This window comes from Eulemur rufifrons, chromosome 6 (assembly GCF_041146395.1).
Source record: "Eulemur rufifrons isolate Redbay chromosome 6, OSU_ERuf_1, whole genome shotgun sequence".
Classification (NCBI taxonomy): domain Eukaryota; kingdom Metazoa; phylum Chordata; class Mammalia; order Primates; family Lemuridae; genus Eulemur; species Eulemur rufifrons.
This window is the reverse complement of record NC_090988.1, coordinates 64,329,846-64,353,546: the sequence shown is the minus strand read 5'-3', so window position 1 is coordinate 64,353,546 and position 23,701 is coordinate 64,329,846. Positions and strand designations below refer to the sequence as shown.

The 23,701-nt window shown below is 36.6% G+C and overlaps 1 protein-coding gene across 5 annotated transcripts in view; it reads left to right on the top strand.

Moving 5' to 3' along the window:
* Window positions 1-23,194, top strand: part of RRAS2 (RAS related 2) — a 78,801-nt gene extending 55,607 nt beyond the window's left edge. For all 5 annotated transcript variants that reach the window (XM_069469621.1, XM_069469617.1, XM_069469618.1 and 2 more), the window contains 5 exons: window positions 12,151-12,238; window positions 13,159-13,261; window positions 13,434-13,542; window positions 19,747-19,865; window positions 21,687-23,194. In XM_069469621.1, coding sequence (XP_069325722.1) covers window positions 13,194-13,261; window positions 13,434-13,542; window positions 19,747-19,865; window positions 21,687-21,774 — 384 coding nt within the window. In that variant the 5' untranslated portion in view covers window positions 12,151-12,238; window positions 13,159-13,193 and the 3' untranslated portion in view covers window positions 21,775-23,194. The remainder of the gene's footprint in view (window positions 1-12,150; window positions 12,239-13,158; window positions 13,262-13,433; window positions 13,543-19,746; window positions 19,866-21,686) is intronic.
* The last annotated feature ends 507 nt before the right edge of the window (window positions 23,195-23,701 follow it).

Here is a 23,701-nt window from a genome sequence, read left to right as displayed (position 1 = left end):
TTTTAAAATACTAAAAGGGTACAAATGTTTTTGTTGCAAGGGTAGCTTTTATAGTGCTTAAGTCAGGGCTTTAAGTGTGCCCATTACCTGAATAGTGTTCATCATACCTGTTAGGTAGGTTTTTACCCCTCCCCTCCTCCCTCCTGCCCCCATTCTTGATTTCTAGTGACCTTTACTTCTCTCTGTGCCCGTCAATTAGTTCCAAATTATTAGAGAGTACATGTGGTGTTTGTTTTTCCATTCTTGAGATACTTTACTTAGGATAATGCTCTCCAGTCTCATCTAAATTGCTGTAAAAGACATTAATTCATTTCTTTTTATGGCTGAGTAGTTTGTTAATCCACTTATGAATTGATGGACACTTAGGTTGATTCCACATCTATGCGATTGTTAATTGTGCTGCAATACACATTTGAGTGCAGGTGTCTTTTTGATAAAATGAGTTCTTTTCCTTTGGGTAGATACCCAGTAGTGGGATTGCTGAATCAAATGGTAGGTCTACTTTTGGTTCTTGGAGAAATCCAGTTACTGTAGTTCATCAATTCTCAGACAGACATTTCCCCCTGCTACATTTTAGTATCTCTGAAATTGAGATGTCTCATAATCAAAGACATGTCATAGGTGTATTGGTAGCATTCTTTTTTTCTTGGCACATAAAGTAATGGTTTTATAATTGATGGCATCTTAGATTTGATAAAATGGGGTAAATCCACATACAGGGACAAGTGAACTGTGTCAGGGCATGGTATAGGCAGAAGTTCATTGTGATGGGGGAAAGCTCAGGGTTGGAAGTGGGGTGGCTGGGGTGCTTGAGGGGTAGGTATAGCAATGGAAGTTTTATTGTAGGCCAGCAGTCAGCACAGTAGAACCACCACCTAGTGGGAGGATAGTATAACTGGTTGATCGAGCACTGGACCAGAAGTCTAGGTATATGGAAGTTGGAATTTTGGAGAATTATTGATGGGTAACAAGACTTTGGCCTAGGGTTGAAATTTAGGAACTATGTGCTAATTTATGGAAGGAAGACTTTATAAGAATGGGACTATAGGAGAAATATTTGCAAACCTTATCTCTAATAAAGGATTTGTATGCAGAACATATAAAGTACTTATACGTTAAACAATAAGAACGCAACCCAACTTCAAAATGGGCAGGCATAAACATAAACATTTCTGCAAAGAAGACATATAAATGGCCAATAGGCACACAAAAAGGTACTCAATATCCCATTATGGAAATGCAAATCAGAACTTCAGTGAGATACTACTTTACACTCATTAGGATGACTGTAATCAAAAAGACAGATGCTTAATCACAAGTGTAGGTAAGGAAATTGAGAAATCGATACCCTCAAACACTGCTAGTGGGAATGTAAAATGGTGCAGGCATGTTGCAAAACAATGGCAGTTCCTCAGGTTAAACACAGAGTTACCTATGATTTAGCAATTCTACTGCTAGATATATATATATCCAAGAAAGCTGAAAATATATGTCCACACAAAAACTTGTACATGAATATTCTTAGCAGCATTGTTCATAATAACCAAAATGTAGAAACAAGGCAACTGTCTACTGATGAATAGGTAAATATATTGTAGTATATCCATATGATGGCATGCCGTAAAAAGGAATGAGGAGTGAAATACTGATACATGCTACATTGATGAACCTTGAAAACACTATGTGAAGTGAAAGAAACCAGACACAAAAGATCACATATAGTATGATTTCATTTATATGAAATGTCTGGAACAGGCAAGCCTACAGAGTCAGAAGGTAGATTAGTAGTTTAAATGGCTCTAGGGCTGGGAGGGAATGGGGGAAATTGGGAATGAATGCTAATGGGTATGAGATTCCTTTTGGGGGTAGTGAAGATGTTTTGGAATTAGATGATGATGGTTACACAACCTTGTGAATGATTAAATTCAATATAGTATACTTTGAATTTTATAGTATGTGAATTATATCCCTATAATACTCTTAAAAGCAAACGAAAAGATGAGACCCTGGTTCTAGGAAGGACCTGGATTACTTAGGAGATTATCAATATAAGAAAAGCATTCATGTAGGAGCAGGAACACATTGACTGGGAAAGTTGATGACTAGAGGGAGAGAAATGGTGATGTTGGGGTTTGGGAATAGAAGAGAAGCAATTGTCAGCTATAGTATCCTGTCAAAGTCAGGTGAATAACAAAGGTAGCAACAGGGAGGCTCTGTATGCTTTCTCCCAGTGTGTAGAGGACCCCTGTAGGGAGAAGAAGGATACTGAGGTAGGGCCCAGGCTAAGCCTGGACACTTGAGTGTTCCTAGACATCAGGGACTGTCTTGTTCATCTAAAGTGTCCGCAGAGGTCAGCATTATGTTGTTTAGGCAGCTGTGATCCACATGAGATATAGAGGTAAGGAAGGCTGACTTTACTAAGGTAGTAGCTAGAAGGGTGGAAAGGATGTACTAATTCCCTCGGAGTGCAAGGTTCTGTCAAGGCAAGAACTGAAAGACACAAAGACTTGTGCCTTGGTGTGAAAGAGAAAATGTAATAGGATTTACTCAAACCTCCCATGCGGATGGTGTTAAGTATTTATTAATGTTCACATACCATATACAATTAGGCTGATATAGCTCTGTCTGTTGTTTATCAGTTACTTCTGTCAATACCAATTGTCAGTCTGCTTTTAAATTGTTAATTCTTGGCCCGCTGTGGTCGCTCTTGCCCATGATCCTAGCACTATAGGAGGCTGAGGCAGGAGGATCACTTGAGCTCAGGAATTTGAGATCAGCCTGAGCAGCAGCGAGACCCCATCTCCACCAAAAATACAAAACAATTAGCTGGGCATCGTGGCACGTGCCTGTAATCTCAGCTACTCCGGAGGCTGAGGGAGGAGGATCGCTTAAGCCCAGGAATTTGAGGTTGCAGTGAGCTATGATGACGCCAGTGCACTCTACATGGGGTGACTGAGTGAGACTCTGTCTCAAAAAAAAAAAAAAAAAAATTGTTGATTCTTATCCTTAAAACTTTATTTAGGCTTTATATGTTTTCTGTTGAGATGAGAATACAATAATTGGGGAGAAAACAGACATGAGAGCAAACAAATATTTAATAGTTCAAGGGAAATTACCTTTATCATATTACGTGAAATAGTTCATGCGGGCTTATTGTTGCTCAGTGGCTTCAAAATATTATGCCAACTCTAAGGATGAATATGTAGGCAGTACTTGAGTTAAGCTTGTCTTATCTACAAATGGTTTGTATATATGACTAGTAGATAAATATGTAGTTACAAAAGTGGTACCTGAGTTAAGCTTGTCTTACCTACAAATGGTTTGTGTATATGAATAGTGGCTGTCACCATGGCAAGGCCCCATTCCTTCTTGTTGACAGTTTTCAAACTCACTCCACTGGTATTCAGGATTAAACATTTTTGTGTCATCTTGTTTACCCAACAGGTTAGTTTTGTAAGTTGTAGTAGAGCTGTGGAGGGAGGGGAAGAAAGAAAGAGGAAATCCTTTCTCTTTTCTCCTTTCCCTTTAAAGTCTGTGGATTTGTAAGGTTAAAAGCTGTGAAGAATAAGCTGAATCTCCCTTTAAGGAGCTGAGACCATGAAATAAATGTTGGATTACCCCCACGTATAATTTTCCCTTCACAGAGTCTGAAGCTTTTCTTTTTCTTTTTGACCTGTGGCATTCATTCTGGTTTAGAATTTTGCTTTTTAAAAGACCAAGGGTGAGTTGACAGGTTGGGGTGAGTTATCTCACACTGCACTGCGCTCTAATTTAAATGGATGATATCCTATCTAGTGCCTCTGGGTGAGATTTAGCTTTCCTGAGGGTTTAATTTGGGACTGGAAGGACTAGTGGGAAGAGAGGTAAATGTTTTTGTACCTAGAATATTTTTCAGACAGAGACTAAAGCCAGGCAAGAGTGTGGTAGTGGGGAATTAGGGCAGGTTGAGGAGGCTGGGGTGAAAAAAGGGTGCCCCAAAGACAAGCTTTTCCTTCTTATAAGGAGTCTTACAAGGCTGGCTCTGTATTCTTGAAAGGAAACAAAATTATCTTCCCATTTCTTCTTGGGCTAGAGTCCATGACTGCTTCAGAGGTTAGAACTTGGGGCTGATACTGGTCAGGACCATATTCAATAGATTTTGTGGTCTGGCCTATGGACATAACTACAATGTAGAAAAAATTTTCTCTGGGGAAATGAGCACCAAATGACTGACTTAGAAACAAACTTTTGTGACAGAACCAGTTTGTAAATTATCTTTATACTGTACTTTTGCTGGTCCATATCAGGCCCATTCATTGGCAATCAAATACCATACGTGAGGTACGTATATCTTAGCTGAAATTGCACAGAAGTCAAACGAAAGGCACTCGGTTGCTTTAGTCAGTCTGAAACAGTTGGCAACATTGACTGAAGCCCTCACTAAGTTTTGTTAAAAAGAAACTAAAAGGTAAGCCAGGCATGGTGATGTGGCCCTGTAGTCCCAGCTTTTAGGGAGGCTGAGGCAGGAGGATCAGGATCACTTGAGCTCAGGAGTTGGAGGCTGTAGAGCACCTGTGAACAGCCACTTCACTCCAGCCAGCATACTGGGCAGCACTCCAGGGCAGCATACTGAGATCCTGTCTCTTAAAACAAATAACCAAAAAACTAAAAGGATTACTGAATTTAGTGTAGCTTTTATTATTCTGTATTAGAGTTCTGGGAGGTAAATTATAGAGACATCTGTAATTATACATGTTAAAGTAAATGAAATAGCAATTTCAGTCAGGAAAAAATGTGTACTTAAGTGAAAGAATATTAAGCATATTGGAAACATTTGACATAAAAATAAGGGAGGATGTTGCAGGGAACAAAAGTTCTCTGTGACTTGACAGCTGCTGTTAAAAAGTGACATAAGGAAGAGCCCAGCTCTGGCTCACAGCTGCCTGAACTTGCTGCAGTCTTCTCTAGTGTTACCAGAGGAATTTGCACTGCTGGTGTTTTAGAAAATAGAGGCTACTGATAGCTAACTAGGTCCTTAGTGTGCTCAGGGAAATTGATTCCTCACTCTCCATTACTGTGTTCATAATTATTGGGTTTCCTAACAGCCAATATTTTGAGATCCTGTATGCAAGGTGTACTGCTTAATGCCAAGAAAGTTCTAAAAAGCATGAGCTAGGCCTTGGGCACATAAAATCTAGTTTATGTGTCCTGGGACATATGTAACAGGATTTTAACTTGAACTCCAATCCATTTTAGCTTTTATTGAAACCCCAAAGACTGAGAATAAAACAGTAGGTGCTAAGTTATGCTCGAATTCCAAGGACTTGCACAGAGGGTAGCTTTAAACTGGTTTTGCACACTTAGCCCATACTTACCTCCAGAGAATAAAAAGTGTTGAGAGAGTTCAGGGTTATGAGACAAAGATGTTTTTGGAGAGAGCTGTTAGGATGTGGTGTGTTCTGTGTCCTTTCTTCCTTCCACATGTAGTGGAGGAGAGAAGGATGCTTCTCTTTAAGCCTAGTTGCACACTTCTCAGCTCGGTCTCAAAGCTCTAATTCAGATGAGTATTGACTAATGCAATTAAGACACTTAATTATTGAAATTACAATGTTCTTTGGGCTCAAGGATATTTATAATCAAAGAATGAATGGAAAAAATTGAGACTTGCCTTAGATTTCATTCAGGAGCAAGGAAAGTACTCACTCACCAGAGGGATTTGGAAAGAAAATTTTTATGCTTATAGCCTGTTGAGTTTAGTATATCAGTTATTCATATATATACACATACATGAAAAAACAAGCAATTGTGAAAGTATCAATTATATGGTATACATTATGCTTGGTATACATATTTTCCAAATCACGACTTTTAACAGTAAGACAGAACATTTGAAGTTTGGAAAATCCAAGCTGTTGTCACCTTAAGGGTGAGAAGATATTGAGACTGTTTTCTGGTTGGAGTGTTGAAGGCATTGCAAAGAAAGCAAGACGTGATTTGGGCTTTATTGGCTATAATTTATTAAGGGCCTATTGTGTGTCACCTACTGTGCTTTGTACTCCACATTAGTATTTTCACTTTTCACAAAAATCTTACGAAGTTAGTGGTATTTCCATCTCATAGACAAGGAAACTGAGGTTCAGACAGGTTAAATGAGCTGCTCTAGTTTCCCACAGCTAATAAAAGTGATAGAGTTTTGTTGTGTCCATCTGACTTATACTGCAGGCTCCTTCCACTCTGCTCTGCCGCCCCCCCTAAGCAGCCTCACTCACCCAAGATGCTGGGACAGCGATGGGGCAACATCAGCCAACACTCCTAGCCTGGAAGAAGATAATGGAGGTTACACAGCAGTCACTGGGGATCCGCAGCCCTTTGATCCTGAGGGGCAACTTGGTGTGCTTCCCCCCACCCCTGGAGTGGGAGGAGTTTCTTGCATCTGTTCTCTGGGAGGTTTTCCTTTTCCGTTATCCTTCACTGCCACATCTGAAGTGGGCATTGGAATATGCCTGCCTTAAACTAGCTGTTTTCGCCCTTTTCTGTTGAGGAAGTGGGGGTTAGAGCTGTAATCACTTTACTCAAGGATTCAAACAGCTAGCAAGTAAGGATGGCGTATGGGTTTGCATTTCAGGGTCGCTGACTCCAGACTGGCCCATGCATTTTCTTGTTCATCATGCTGCCTCTAGTAAACGTTTCACAAATGTGTCTGTTAATAGACAGCTAGCCCTTATAAAATCTCATGTTTTGGTTTATTTTATCATAATTTTAAAAACATAGCACATGTTTTATGGATGGAAGTAATAATAAGGGAATGCTGTCTTAAACTGGAGGGGAAAAGAGAATCACAGAATTTTTCATCTAGAATGTTCCATGTGCATGCAGTATGGGGGCAGGGAGTGAGGGGAGCAGGAACTCAGGAAGAAATGAATGTGAATTTGTTAGTTTTGATTTTTCTTGTTTCTTTTTTTTTGTGGTACTTTTACTCCTCTATAAGTTAATAAAAGAATGAAAAATTTGAAATTTTATGAATTTTATTAAATAGCAAGAATTCTAGAACATGAGCTTAGGATCAGACCTGGATTTAAATAGTTCTCCTATTTATTAGTTGGGTGACCTTGAAGAAGGAATGTAATTTTGTGCCTCACTTAAAGTCTGTAAAAGGGACTATCTATTGAAAGGGTCATTGTGAGAATCGAATGAGAAAATATGTTTATGAAGTAATAGAATGTAATACTATAATCTGCCTTTCCCACAATAAATGCTCCATCACTGGAGACTGCTGTCATTGTGACCAAGGATATTTCAGTTTTCATGGGAGCAATGGAAGCAGGGATGGAGGGTGAGGGCGAGTGTGCCTCACCTCTGGAGTGGATGGGTAGTAAAGTGGAAGGAGCCTTGGCCGAGGGGCCTGCAGCCTTCAATTTTAGTGCTGGATCTGCAAGCGATTTGATGTTTAAGCACCAGGCAGGTCACTTTACCTCTCTGACAAAGTCCCTGCCCTCATGGAGCTTATATTCTAGCTGGGTGGGGAGAGGGATGGATAATAAAAGTAAAAAATAAAAGATAAGATACCTATGTTGTTGAGAGATAGGAGGAGGGAGGGAGGAAGAAAGAGGGAAGCGAGGGAGAGAACAGAGAGAAAGAAACTAAAAAATAGAACAAAGAAATGTCAGGCTTCTAGTTGATGTGTTGTGAGTAGAGTGAGGCGAAAGAAAGCTCAGGGTTAAAAAAGGATCCCATATCCTCTTATGTGCTACCACCAGATTTAAAAAAAATAATTTTAATATGAAAATTATCAAATGTGCCAAAAGTACAGAGAACATACACCCATATATACATTACCCAGATTTCGATAGTTATCAAGGTTTTCTCACATTTGTTTGTTTCATCTATTTCCTTCCTCTCTGCTCCCCTCTCCTCTCCTGTTCCCTTCCCCTTTCTACAGGTCATGGTTTTAGAGGACTCCCAAGACTTTCCTGAGAATGGTGCTCTGCTCAGAAATGTCCTGTCATTTGTTCACAACTCCCCAAGTGGTACACCTTAGATCTAGCCTCCTATCCTTTTTTATATGCAAATGTAGAAGAATTAACCAATATGCTGGATTCACTTAGTTTCCCGGAATCTCCAATAAATTACCAGTCCCACTGTGTAGACCAGGCACCACTCTGTGGCAGTGTTTGGGAACTACACTCTCACCAGTAGCTTGGTGTCAGGAGAAAGTAAGCTGTCGCTCTTGCCCACAGAACGCAGAAGGGCAGCTCATTCTGTTTCCTCACCTCCTACCTCGTCCTCCTTAATGTAGCTGCTTTGAGTGGGGAGTTACTGAGTTGGCAGTTCTCTTAGGAGGCCAGCCAGAGCCCCTGTTCTGCAATCTAGTGGCATATAATCAGAAATATCCTGATTATAATGCCTTGTTATTATTAAACTATTATAATACCTTACCCAGACCAGATTTTATCAGGGGAAATAGATCTCCCTGTCTGAATGGGATAATTTCCCTAATCCTAAATGTTTTTTCACATCTTCCGACAACCTTAAAGAGACTGAAGTCCATTTCTCTTCTTACTACCAGGGAGGCGTCCTGCCTTTTGAATGGGGCATTACCCTTTTTCTGGGTAGTATCCTTCTACACACATCCTTTCATGTGCCATCAGGAAAGCACAGTGCTCTCTCCACCCTTGACCCCTCCTTTCCCCTTCAGTGTGCTCTTCTGAACCCTTTAGTCCACCCTCCTCCCTGCCCTTGCCTGAACCTCTACTGTCCGGCTTAATACAATATTGTGCTTTTTTTTTTTTTTTTCCCCTCTCATTTTCTGCTACAGAACGTCCTTTCTGGGCTGTGGTTGGTAACTTTCTTCAACTTCAGGAGAGAGACTGTTTTCTTTTCTGGCAGATTGCTGGGGTCTTATGTTTATGTGAATGCACACATGGTTCCTGTGCATAACTGCAGTATTAACTGCCTAAATTTTGTTGCCTTCTGAACAAGCATGGTATTGGCATGTTGTGCTGTTTCTGCTCTTTGGCCTGGCTGTGCATTTAACATGCATCAGTGTGCCCCCAATAGTAGTTAACAATTGGATATTGTGTAAAAGGCAGTGGGCTATGTGGACCTCGTCCTTATGGAGTACAGAGTATATAGTGGGTGCTCTGTATATAGTAGGTGCTCCATGCATAATTGTTGAACAAATAAGTGAAATCAAGAGAGCAAGAACAGTTGGCTGAAGGGTTTCAAGTAGTGGGAAATAAGATTTTGAATGGTGAACAGCACATACTAACTGGAGGGTTTTGCATACTATGTGATGGAACTACTGAATCCCATAAGCAGCAGAGAGCCATTTAATTTATATATCCAATAGAGGTAATAATTCATATATATACAAAAAATACACAAATCTTAAATGTACAGCTTGATGGATTTTTACTTATGTATATACTTGTGTAATTACTGCTCAGATCCAGAAAATATTTCAAGAACCCCAGATGGGGAACTTTTATCTTGATTAATAACATTTGGATACTAAGTCTCAGAGGTCACATGGTTGGTCTGTGGTGTAACTAGGACTGGAATTATTATAGCAACAACTCAGATCTCTATACTTGAATAAAAACGCTAGTTCAGACTATCATAACTGCATGACAAAAATAATAGTTATTATGGTTAACATTTATTAATCATCAGCATGCCTTGGCACTTTTTATGTATTACTTCATTTTATCTGCTTCACAAGGTTTTGTTATTATCTCTGTTTTACACATCCTGGAGGCTAGAGAGGCAAAGTGATTTGCCTCAGGTCCCACAGCTAGAAGTAGTAGAGTTAGAATTAAACCCAGGACTATCCGTCACTAGAGACTGATTTCTTATTGGTGATATGTTGCTTCAAATATCTGATATCCAAGTTTAAGTAACAAAAATGTTATGTCTTTGTGGTGGGAGGTGATGGTTTTATTTGTTACGTGTACACATGACTGTTCTTCTTAGACGTATTCTGACCTACGGTTTACTAGAATGAGGCGGGGAAAGGGATTTTTGATTCTGTGGCAATCAGGCCCCAGAGGCCTCCTTAGGAGGAAGAATCTTTCAATGAGGCTGTCTCTTTACAACTTACACGCAGCAAGACGATGTTGGTCTTTATGGACAAATTATGAAAATAGAACACAGCATTGGTGAGATGTGGACCTAAATATCCATAAATCCCAAACTATTAATTGGTCTTAAAAATTAATGTAAGTGAAATAAATGCATGCCAGTGTTAACAAGGTGGCAGAATTCTTACAATAGTAAGACTGTGTGTTAAGAGCTAAGATATCCAAAGAAAATGTGAAAATTCCACAGCCACTAAAAAGAAGTACAGTTTATTATGATGGACTTCAAAGTTGCATAAACCAACAATTTTCTATACATGTTAAGATCCTAATTTAGTCTCACAATGCAAAACACCCCATCACATTTAAAGAATAATGGCAATTATTCATGACTTGGACATTTGTAAAAATATATTTAATACGTGTTTGCTATATTTTCAGCCAAAGTGGTAGGGACACTGTAGCACTTTTAGGCATAAACTAGGAGTAGTCAGTGAAATTCAGATTTTAGAACATGAAAGCATGGCAAGAAGTATCAATTTGCTGTGGAGAGACATGTTCTGGAGCTAATCTTAAAAAGTATAAATGATGCTCTATCCAGCTTGCTTGGTAAAAGGCTGTAGTTTCATGTTGTTTAGAGTAGTGAGTACAAAGAATATTGTTGCCAGTTTTATCTACTTTTTGGAGAGGTGTGGGTGCCAAAAAGTAAGTTCAGGGTTGTTTTGATAACCTTTTATTTTTGAATGAGGATGAGATGATTGTGGAGATGGCTTCCTATTAAAAGTTACTGCGGTTGGTAAATGTTTCTATTAGACTGTTCAGTAAGTCATGCATTTAAGTGAAACCATCACAAAGGAAATAGAATTATAGATAAGTGAAACCATCACAAAGGAAATAGAATTATAGATACGGAATTCTGTGATTAAAGTTATTCTTAAAATATAAATGAAATGTGGAAAGTATCCTTCAAAAATAAATATGTAAAGTCATACATAGTATCAGGCAGATTGGTATCCTCTGTAAACCAGGAGTTTCTTTACTGTCTTGTTCAGAATATTGTTCAGCTTTCTGGTGTTTGCTTAGGTCACCATGCCATGGGGGTGTCACTTAAGAATGCTGTGTCCCTAGACCCTGCAGGTCCTGCTGCCAAGAATCCTTGCCTGAAGAAGGCTGAACACCCTTGGTGCTGGTTCCTAGCAATAAGCTGCCTTCCTCCAAGTCATTTCCCCAGATTTTGTAATGAGCTGGTGGGAAAATGGGCCTTGAGGAAATCAGTTCAGAGTAAAGGAGATACTCAGAACAAAAGGAGGATGATGGTATCAGCGTTCTAGTTAGTGCTTTTCTATAAGGGGGAGATACATTCTCTCAGATTATTGTTGTTTTCTTTTAAAAACTTTTTACAGAAAATTGTGAAATGTATGCTAAGATTCTTCCTTTCTTGCTTAGATAACAACTGTCCTTATGGTGATGATTTCAGAAGGTAATAGTTGGGGGGGCTTTGGTAACAGAGGAGAGAAATAGAATTTAAGATAAAAAGCAGCAAAGGTAACAGTGAAAGAATAAGTTTGAGGTTCCTGCAAATGAAAAAATCCTGAAATGATATTTTCTTGCTATAATATGTAAGATAGCTGAAAGGGGAATAAGACAAAGTGTGAGAAAAATGGGAGATGGAATGTCTTTGCCTTATCTCCATTTCTTTTCAACTACTTATATTCTTAGGACTGATTCTTACAATTGCCTGAAAATTTGAATAGGTTAGAATTATATTAATAACTTACCGTGTTTTTCTAATTTTTCTAGAACTTGAGATCTAGGTTCTTAACCTTATATAATTGCAGTAGATCCTTTGCAATCTTCTTGCATATTTTAGATATGAAAATTCAGAGATATCTAGTACCTTTTTTCACTTGGGAGGTGCTCTGAAGAGACTTCATTTAGTGTGGAATTGACATAGTAGGATAAACTCTAATACAGTGAAAATATTTTGATTAGTTCTGGATAAGTAGAATTTGTTAAACAAAGTTACATTGGTACATTGATGAGCAAGTAATCATGAATTTTAAAATAAGGGTTTTTTTTTTTTTCTATTTTGCAGTCCTATTTTGTAACAGATTATGATCCAACTATTGAAGACTCTTACACAAAGCAATGTGTGATAGATGACAGAGCAGCCCGGCTAGATAGTAAGTAACTTCCTTTATTTGATAGTTCACATATCATATTTTAAAAAAGTAAGCTCTGATGTTTTGCTAGGTTAAATAGTATATTTGAAATATTAGATGATTTTGAATATAAGCCCATCTCTCACTAGTTTTGATTGATGAGTCTGTATATTGAACAATTTAAATATACCTCAGTAAATGAAAAGTAAAACAGTAATCGAATTGATCTTGTTCTGGTGAAACTAGTCTTATTGTAATTTGTTGAAGTTGTATTTATTGGCACAGTTGGAAAGAACATGCCCAGTCTCAACTATTTTCATCTTTTGGCCCAGGCTAAATAAAATGGGTGAAGTGAATATAAAAAGGGTTCAATATTTATTATCTTAAATTTGATAACACAGAGGCTTTTACAGGTAATGTTTTGTGTCTGCTAAACATCTCACCTCTCCACAAAAGAAAACCCCTTTCTTCTAACTTGTATGATTCTTTTATTCACAGAGATCAAGGACATTAGCATTTGTTCTAAGTATGGTGTATGTGTGTGTTGGGGGAGGTGAGGATGTAACCCAGATTTCTTTCTTGAATTTACAGTTATCTTTCCCAGTTTTTTCCATGGAAGGGATAAAACATTGTAGGTGATTTCAGAGGTTATCTGACTCCATCTGATTAGATGTGTTTGATATTTTTAAACTTTTAATTAGTATGCTAATATATTCTAATCACAAAGCCAGTCTGTCCTGATGAAGATAAACCCCGAAACTATCAGCTATTAGAATATGTTTGTCTTTAGTAGTCGTAATAAAGTACTAAGAGAAGAATGCCATTTCCTTACTATACCGAGTATGAAGCTCTCTCTAGGGGACCCACAAGGCTTGCCTTTGTGGGGAAGCAGTTTATAAAATGAACACAAATACAGTTATATTTGTTGTTTTTTTGTTTAGTTTTGGATACAGCAGGACAAGAAGAGTTTGGAGCCATGAGAGAACAGTATATGAGGACTGGTGAGGGTTTCCTGTTGGTGTTTTCAGTCACAGATAGAGGCAGGTTTGTATCAATATTAAAATGTAGATCTGTGATTGCTGTCTAGATTACTAGGCTTTACTGAATTTGGATTCTTTTTAATATAAACGAAAAAATAATAAAATACTAATTGAGGCATGAGACTTGGTAAATTCTGATACTTGATCAAACTGATTAATTTTTTTTTTTTTTTTAGTTTTGAAGAAATCTATAAGTTTCAAAGACAGATTCTCAGAGTAAAGGATCGTGATGAGTTTCCAATGATTTTAATTGGTAATAAAGCAGATCTGGATCATCAAAGACAGGTGAGAAGCAACAGCATTGTTGGGAAACCAGAGTTAATAAAATAATTGAAAGTCCCATGATCAAAAAACCTGTGCTTAAATGTTTATTATAGCTGATTCTGGCACGTTGGCTCTTAGAAAAATCACAACAGGTAAAAAATGAAAAGGAAGATTTGAGGAAATTAAATTTTCAAATAATTTTACACAAAATTTTAGAAGACTTTATAAACCTGCAAGTATTTGTACTAGCTCTATTCACATGTAATAATTTCTTGGGTAACATCCAAAACTCTAATTTAGTTAGATAATCTTAAAGTTTACCCCTAAAAGCCTCCTAATTTATTCATTGTTAATACTTAATTAACTTCATGTAGAGCATGGCTTTATTTAAATTACAATATCTGGATTTTTCCTAAGTCACTTTTATGACTGAATTTTCTCATTGGCTAGTTCCAACACCAGTAACTTGCAAGAAAAGAATGTTATTCAGCTACAGGCTAGTTTATTTTCACTTGTTCCTTTGCCCACTTAATAAAATTTTATTATTTAAAAATTTTTTTTGTATATATTGTGCACTCATCTTTTTGCAGGGGAGGGAAACAAGGTCAGATATAAGTTAATGCTGGCTCTACATTACTTGGGGGTTATTTTTGTGCCTTTTTTTTTTTTTTTTGAGGTTGTTAGCCTCTATCCCACATTTGGAATTCATTGTTGAAATTGTTCCTGTTGCTGGTATTTGAGTACTCTTGTTTTTATATAACCTTGTGTTAATAGATTCTTAAGATTTTGTTGGAAAGTTGCAAACATTAGGAAAAATTGGTTGATAAAACAACATTGATGACAGCCTTTCATTTTGTAGTTAACTGTTTAAAACACAGTCTTTGATTTGAGTTGTATATGTAAAATTTTGTTGGAGGCAAATCACATTTAAAACGTTGACTTAAGAGGATGATATATTGTCCCAATGCTAAGATTTAAAAATGTTTACTGATGATACTTAAGGGTAGAATAAATTTTCCTGCTAGGTTTCTTTCAAGTCTGAATTATTATAAAGTTAGGGTTAAAAGTTTGATCTTCATTTCAAATCAGTATAAACTGTTGGAAATAATTGAGAACACAGCATTGCTTACCTTGTAAACCTAGCATAGACAATTCATCAATTTTTTAAGATTTAATTTTTTTTAAGGCCATTTCCTTGGGGGTTTGTGAACCATTAATTTGAGAAAAGTCACTATACTAACCCAGACTCCCCCTGTCAGTACCTTTGACCACGATGTGCTCCCTGTAGCCTCCTAGGGAAAAGAGCCCCCCCACAATAATACAGTCTTCCAGCCTTACCTGTTTGTACCTTGTGTGAACCCAAAAGGTTTGTAAGACATTGAGTATAGGTACTATGAAGCCTTATCAATTTTGACTGGTCAGTTTTGTTCATGCTTTATCATTAGCACATAGAACAAAGGTGTGCACTAAATAAATATTTGTTGAATGAATGAATCTGGGCATCAGTGAGTCAAGATGTGGTATTAATGTGATAATTCTTTCTACATAATAGATATTTTTTAAAACAAGTTTTGCTTCTGTAAACTTTATTAACTTGACACAACCCTAAGTGAGTGTTGGAAAGATTGTAGTTTATTTCTGTTAAAATCAATTCATTCAGATAAAATTGCTCTTATTCCTATTTTGCTCTCCTCTGTTTGGAAGCACACAGAACTAAATGAACTCATGCATATTATTATGGATTTCTACTAATATTTGTGCCTTTGAAATGAGTCTCACTGGAAGTTTCCAAATGTAGGTATATAAATTTGTTGCATCAGATTCACCTTGGTTGTTTAAAACAAAACATTTATGGGTAGGGCTCAAATCTACCAAATCAGAAGAGCTAGGAGATAAGGCTTAGTATTTGTTATCTTTGTAAAATTCTCTGGGTTGGGGAACCTCTAGGAAATACTTGTTTATGTAGCTTTTAATTTTCTGTTGATTTCTGGCTTCATAATGCTGTGGCTTTGTCCCATGTATTGTCCTTTTTGTTCTCCCTCTTTCTGTCTGTCTGTCTGTCTTTTTTTTTTTTTTTTTTTGTGCTTTGGTGGTAGCAATGCTATTTCTACTTCTTAGTTAAAAGTAGGCTATATCAGTATGCTCAAGTGACTTTATATATCGTTAGAGATCTTTTGACCAGAAATGTGTGAACATACTTTGCTGGCCTTGGTTCCTGGAAAACAGTGATATGAAACCATGCTTTAAAAATAAATGAATGAGGCACACAAACAACCTTAGCAGCAGGATTGTTTTGTCATCTAGAGTGTGAATTAATTAACTTTTTTACTAGGTATACAGATAGGTCATTTGCTGTTCTTCTATATCTGAATTACATTATGCATGACAGGTAGGGCAGGGTACCTTTTTGAGGAATAATTGAGCAGAAAGACAAATAGCAAAACTCTAAGGACATATATTTCCCTCCTCAAACAAATTTATATTAATAAAATAAGTTATTTATTGAGATCGACTTAAGTATTTGTTTTTCTTTTTATATTTTCTTTTACTTTAGGATGTACTTATTTAATTAGTCATACTCCATTTACTTGATATGTGTTTAGTTAACTGCTATTTCTAAGTCTTGGGTACAAAGACAAATGAGCCTTTCTTCCTAGCCTCAGAGGACATATTGAAGTGGTGAGAGAAGGAGAAAACAGAAGCAAAAATTATAGTGTGGTGTGTTAACAGTTTTGTCCGTGGTAACCGTAGGGTGTGACGGGAGCTCTAAGGAAATCCTTCCAAAACAGCATCAATACTAGGGGGAGACCTTCTGATTGCTCAAGGCTCGAAAGGTCAGTAGATTGTAGGTCTGAGAGAGAAAGTCTGACATCTCAGGAAGAAGGAACAGAATTTGTGACAATATGGAGATATTTTTATAGGAAGGAATTTCCCATGTCAAACTTCCTTAAAATAGAAATTGTCCTTTCTAAATTGGTTTTGTGAATTTTTCCTTCGTAATTGGCTTCCTTACTGATTGTTAATTGCTTGAGTAATTTGATTTATATTTCAAATGTATAGGCCTTATGGTACATGTTATTTTGAAAAAGGCAAGGTAAATTTAAAAATTATATAAACTTAGATATGCCAGTGCTATGCAGAACCTGCCTGTGAACACCTCAATTAAAAGGCAGACATTTTATTGGGTAAAATTGCAAGACCCTACAGGAATCTACTTTAAATGTAAAGAAACAGATTAAAAGTAAAAGGATGGGGTAAGCTATACAATGCTAACAATAATGAAAATAATTAAAAGCTGTATAAATATCAAAGTAGATTTCAGAGCAAAGAGTATTACCAGAGATAAAGAAAGTTGTTTCATAATGATAGAGATTACCTCATCAAGAGGGCAAAGCAATCCTAAACGTTCATTATCTAATAATAGCTTCAAATTTGAACAAGAATGGGAAGAACTGCAAGGAGAAATAGACCAATACACACTTATAGCCAGAGACTTCAATACTCCTCTTTCAAAAATTGAGAGAGAAGGGGAAAGAAAATCAGTAAGGATATAGATGACTTGAACAAAAGTATCAAACAACATATCTTAATTGATATTCAGTGAGCACCCCACCCACTGACAGGAGAATACATTATTTTGAAATGAAAGTGGATCATACACAAACCTCAATAAATTTAAAAGGATTCTAGTCAGACAACATACATTCTCTGATCATGATGGAAATAACTTGGAAACTAATAACAGAAATATATCTAGGAAATCTCCAAATATTGGGAAACAAACATATTTCTAACTAACCTCGGGTCCAAGAAAAAAATCAAAATGGAAGTTACAAAGTATTATGAACCGAATGAGAATTAGAACACAACATATCAAAATTTGTGGGATGCTATTAAAGAGGTATATATAGAGAAATTTGTAGCACTCAATATTTGTATTAGAAAAGAAAAATGGTCTCAATTCAATGACTTTAACATCTATCTTAAGAAATTAGAAGAAAAAGAAGTAGAGCAAATTAAAACCATAGTAAGTAGGAAGGAAATAATAAAGATAAGAATAGAAACCAATTAAATTAAAAATAGGAAAATTATAGAAGAAATAAAAATCCCAAACTAGCTTTTAGAAGATCATCAAACTGACAAGCCTCCAGCTAGAATGATCAGATAAAAAAGAGAGAAGACATAAGTCAGTATCAGGAATGAGAGAGGTATTGATATTTCAAATCTTACAAATGTTTAAAAGATAATAAAGAAATACTGTGAACAACGTTATGCCACTAAATTCAACAAGTTTAATGAAATAGACATATTCCTTGAAAAGAACAAACTACTAAATCTCACTCAAGGAAAAAAAGAGATCACCTGAATAGTAACGTATCTATAAAGAAATTTAGTTTGTTATTAAAAACTTTTTACCAAGAAAACTCCAGGCTTAGATGGATTTAGTGAATTATACCAAACATGTAAGGAAGATATAGTACTGATTTTATATACACTATTCTAGAAAATTGAAGAGAGAATTCTTTCCAACTTAACATATGAAGCCAGCATTACTTTGAAACCAAAACCAGACAAGACATTGAAAACTACAGTCCACTTTCTCTTGAGCATAGATGTAAAAATTCTTAATAAATGTTAGTGAATAGAATTTAACAATATATAAAAAGGGAAATACATCACTCAATGGAGTATATTACAGGAATGCATTGTTGGTTTAATATTTGAAAATAAGTCAATATAATTTATCATATTGACAGACTAAAAAGGAAAAACCATACGATCATCTCAGTAGATGCAGAAAATAACATTGGACAAAATCCAGCATCATTCCTGATAAATACTCTTTACAAACGAAATAGTGGGGAACTTTATTAACCTGATAAAAGGCATCTATGATAAAATCCTATAACTGACAGCATACTTAATGGTGAAAGATTTAATGCTTCATTTTTAAAATCAGAGACAATCAAGAGTATCCCTCTTACCACTTTTATCATTGTACTGGAGGTTCTAGGCAGTACAGTAAGGCCAAAAAGAGAAATAAAAGACATGGACATCAGAAAGGAAGAAATAAAACTGTCTTTATTGGCAAATGACATGGATATGTAGAAAGCCCTATGGAATTTACAAAAGAACTTCCTAGATAAGTGAGTTTAGAGTATTTCCAGAGATAAACGTATAAAGTTATACCCCCGTTTTTATAGTGTGGAAAATGTGTGTAACTGAAAGATGACTGGAAGAATGTTGTTCTCTATGAGTGATAAGTTCCTAAATTTTCTTTTTTCTCCCCATCTGTCTTTTCTAACTTTTCTGCAAGTGTTTATTTTGTGATAATGGCAGCAATAAAAGGTATTTTTTTTTCAGGAATATAATTTTAAGCCCTACTATATAAATGTAAATGTAATTTAGTTTAATAATTTTAGGTAAAAATCACTATTCAGTTCCTTTCCATTTAAAATATGTAGGGTATTTACCCACATTCAGTTCTTGTTCTCACTTACCGTTTTATACATCAATCAGCTATACTGCCCTTCCTTGACCACCAAATATAAGGCATTCTGAGGACCTGTGATGCTATTCATAATTCATTTTTTCCCCCACATATTTACAAGCATCTCCTGTGTATCAGGCACTGGGGAATGCCACGACAAAAAGACCCTGTGGCCTTGGAAGCCTACACTTCTCTCCATCCTCACTTCTTGCTATTTTCTCCCTTAGCTTATTGTATTCTAGCCATACTAGGCTTCTTTCAATTCCTAGAAATTGGAAAGCCCATTTGCCCTCGTGGACTCACACATGCTGTTTCCTCTGTCAAGGGAACTTCTCACACCTCCTCACCCCAACTCCATACTCTTTTTTTAGTTCTTAGCTTCAGCATCACTTCCTCAAAGCTTTCCCTGACCTCCCTGACAGGGTTCTATATTTTCATAGCACCTTATACTTTTCCTTCTTAGAATGTAATACTGTTGTATTTAATAGTTTTTGTGTAACCTCTAGCTGGAGATACTGTTGTGTGGGAGTATTTCCATCATCAGCAGTATGTTCTTCTGCATTGTTTCGCAGAGGTGAGCTTCAGTTTATGTTGAGCTATTAAGTGTTTTGGTTCATCTTATGATAAAACAGCTTGGCCTCTGGCTGGATTATCAGCACAGTCTGTGGCCAGGATTAGATGGAGCAAATCTAATTGTTAAAAATATGCCTTAAATGCAACTTCTGGATTTTCAGGTAACACAGGAAGAAGGACAGCAGTTAGCCCGGCAGCTTAAGGTAACTTACATGGAGGCATCAGCAAAGATTAGGATGAATGTAGATCAAGCTTTCCATGAACTTGTCCGAGTTATAAGGTAAGGAAAACACATTCTAGAAGCATGCTTTAATAAATTACCATTAAATGTTTTTAGTAAGAAAGAGGAAATTTTATATAGGAGTGATTCCTTTCTAGGGATAAATGCACGTGGTATGTTAGAAATTTTAATTAAGTACATATTCTGGGTACTTCCAGTATATAAAATCTAATTTAGTTATGTTGAAGTAGAAAGCATGTAGAGAGCTTGAAAGAATAAATGCAGTTCCAAAGGTCATGGTGGTATGAACGCAGTGATGTCAGCAGCTAACGTTTGAGTGGTAATCTCTGCCAGATTCTGTGCTGAATGCTTTACTTACGTTTTTACATTCAATCCTCAGCACAGCCTGTTGAACTGAGTACTTTGTTTTATCCTCACTTTGAGATGAGAAAACAGAGGTGCAGAGAAGTTAAATAACTTGTTCAAGGTTTGGATATCTTAAATGGCAGGACTGGGGCTTGAATTCAATTCTCTGATTCTGGAGCCTGTGCTCTTAGCTTTGCTTCTTACCCAACTCCTCCCAGGCTAAGAGTAAGCCAGAGAGTGGAGGTTCCATAATCCTACAAGGTGTGAAGTATAACATCCCACACTACAAAGAATTTTTCTGTTAGGTGGCCTGGGGAGCCCCTGTGGTTTAGAAAGTGTTAATGGGTTCCAAGAAGCTTGAGGTGATGGTGAGGTCTGCTAGAGTTCCTATATATGTTTGTGGGTGAGAAAGATCAAGCTACTTTAGTGGGTGGAGTTTGATGTGATTATTTTGAGTCTTGGTGGCTTGGCCCCTACTTCACCCTCTGCTCTCTAGATCTACCATGTTTCTCCGCTAGTTAGATAGTTTGACAGGAATGTGGAGTGGACTCTTTGTGTCTAAGGTGAATTAACACCTGAGCTATGGTCTTCTTGTACTTGTTAGCCCCTTCCCAGGGTTGTGCAGAGGAGAAGAAGTAAAGGTTGTAAATTTTGGGGTTTTAGTAGTTTGTTAAAAATCCCAGTCTCATTATTGTTTAATAGGTACAGAGTTCTGGAGATAGATAGTGGTGATGATTGTCCAACAATGTAAACATACTTAATGCCGCTGGATTGTACACTTAAAATGGTTAAGATGGAAAATTTTATAAGTATTCCTCAGCCCCCATTCCGTTTCCATTTTAGTATTAAACAACTGATGAAACAGTGCCTTCGTAAAATAATTATTACTGCCTTTTTGAAATAATTTGTCCTTGTTTTGATCCCTAGGATCTATCCTTATCCACCAGTCAATCAGGAGTGAGGAGTGGGTGGAGGAGGTTTTTTTGGCTTTTTTTAATGCCAGGCACTCCTAGGCATATTTAAATATCATAAGATCTTTAATCCTCATAGAAACTGTGAAAGGTAGATTTCCATTATTCCCTTCTGAAAAACTGAGGCTCAGAGAGGTCAACTAACTTGTCTAATACTGACTGGAATAAGTGGCAGAACCGGGATAAGAACTGCATACCTCGTAAGGGTGCTTTACTCCCTTGTGCTCTAGCGATGGATGTTTATGCTTAAGCATACCTTAGAGTCGTGGAGTTTCAAACTGCGAAAGGAAGTCAGGTTGCTGAGTCTAGTATCTCGTGTGATTCAGGATTCACTCATTAAAGCAACTTAGCTCTGCTTATGCTAGTGTTGAAGCCTTTGTGCCCTTTTTTGAGGAGTTAGGGGCAAATATTTGCTTTGATCCTTAGTTGAAATTTAACATTGAAACGCATATGCACTTAAATTAGACTAGCCCCCAAATAACTTGCATTTCTAATAGTAGATTACTAGGAAGGCAATTATATTTTAGATTTTTCTTTCTTACAGGAAATTTCAAGAGCAGGAATGTCCTCCTTCACCAGAACCAACGCGGAAAGAAAAAGACAAGAAAGGCTGCCATTGTGTCATTTTCTAGACTCCCTCAAGTTTTAGCTACCAACTGCCAGGAAAAGCCCTCATCTTCTCTCCTTACAGTTTACATCATGTTGGTACCTTTCTAGCCTTAGACAAATGATCACCATATTAGCCTTAGACCAAGAAGCTGGCTAATTCTTTCCGTGAAGCTAATACAATGGTCATTTCCACACAAATTTAAAGGAAACACTAAGGCTGCTTCAAAGATTATCTGATTCCTTTAAAATATATGTCTATATACACAGACACATTCTTTTTTTAAGTGCTTACATTTTAATAGAGATGAATCAGTTTTGGAACCTAAGCTGTTTGCCAAGCTGAAGCCACAGGTTGGAAAATAATTTTTAACTTCCGGAATCATATTGCCTACTGTTACTCTAAATAGAAATATATGGAGTTTTCTTAAATGTGAATTTTTGCCTATCTTTAAAAATTTCAATGTCAACTTTAGTTAACCTTAAATACACTGAATTGAATCTACAAAAGTGAGACATCTCAGACCTTTACTGATGCTACAGCTTTTGTTTTCCGATGGCCAAAATACCAAAATGCCTATTGTATTTATGGATTAAAAACTGCTTATAAAAACCTTTGTTATTACTCCTACTCTTCAAGATGATCATATTCTTTGTGGCCAAATATTTGGACTCATTCTAGACTTAGGCATTTCAGTGTACTTGATTTTTTTAATTTAACCCTTTTCACAGTCTTGCTAAGGGTAAAAATGAGAAATATCTGTCTGTCTTCCTTTTCAAGTATTTCTGGATAAGGGATTCAAAAAAACTAAAACTGTTTTTGTTTGATGTAATATAAAATATGGAATTGATCTTTCCAGGGTCAGAGATGATTAATGTTTTTGCTATATACTTTTATACATTATTTTCTTATCAAACTAGTTAACAAGTATTTTTATATGTTTGTAAGCAAATATGCTTTCACAGCATACCTTGTGTATATGTAAAGATAAGTATTTAATTCTCACTGTTCACTTTTAACTGACAAAGAAAAAAAGTGGAAACTACAGAAACTGTGGTAGAACTTTTACTTGCTGGTCTGTCTGGTCCTGGTTGTACCCACCTTTGGCCAGTCACGTATCTACTCAAACCTTCCCAATAGAGTACGACAGAATGGACTCTGAAATCACTTTCAATATCCCCTACTAGATATTGACTGTTATATCAAGTATTAAGTGTAAAACTTTTAAATGACAATTAGTATAACTGTGGATGGCTTCTGATTTTGTTTTTAATTCTGTGGATTGTGTTTAAACAATTCAAAAGTATGTTCCTGATTTTGAGATACTAAGTGGTATTGCACAGTTGTCACTTTATTGAATGTGTACAACAGTCCCATGAAGTTTATAAAGCATACCCTTGTATAGCTTCAGGTGCTAGAATTAAAATGGATCTGTTATCACAAGATGATGCTCCATTACTCATTTTGTTTTAGTGGTTTCTCAAGGGAACAAATGTTAGAGAAAACTTTTTTAGTAGCTCTGTGCCTTTTCTTAACAGTGCCTTAGGGTTTGAATCTGAAAGTCCACTTTGATCATTCAGCAGGTGAAGTTGATGTGAAACAGTTTGGTGTTTTTAGTGATACCTGGAATGTTTCCATGAGTCAGCATTTCTTAAACTTTTTCTATGAAGTGCTCCTAGCAGAGAACCCTAACTATAGAGGAATAGATACACGCCCCCCCCCCCCCCCCAGGATGAAGCCTAAAACAGCTGAAGCAAAGCACACAATACATTTGTTTGAAAGCTAATAAAAATTACAGAATTTTACATTGTACTTCATAATATACATTGATGTAGAAATATCTTTCCTTTCAGATCTTGAAGTAAAATTACTGCCCAGGAGGATACCACGTTTATCCTGTGGCTTTTGATATCATAGCACTGTCACATATCCTTGGTAGTACCTACAGTTGG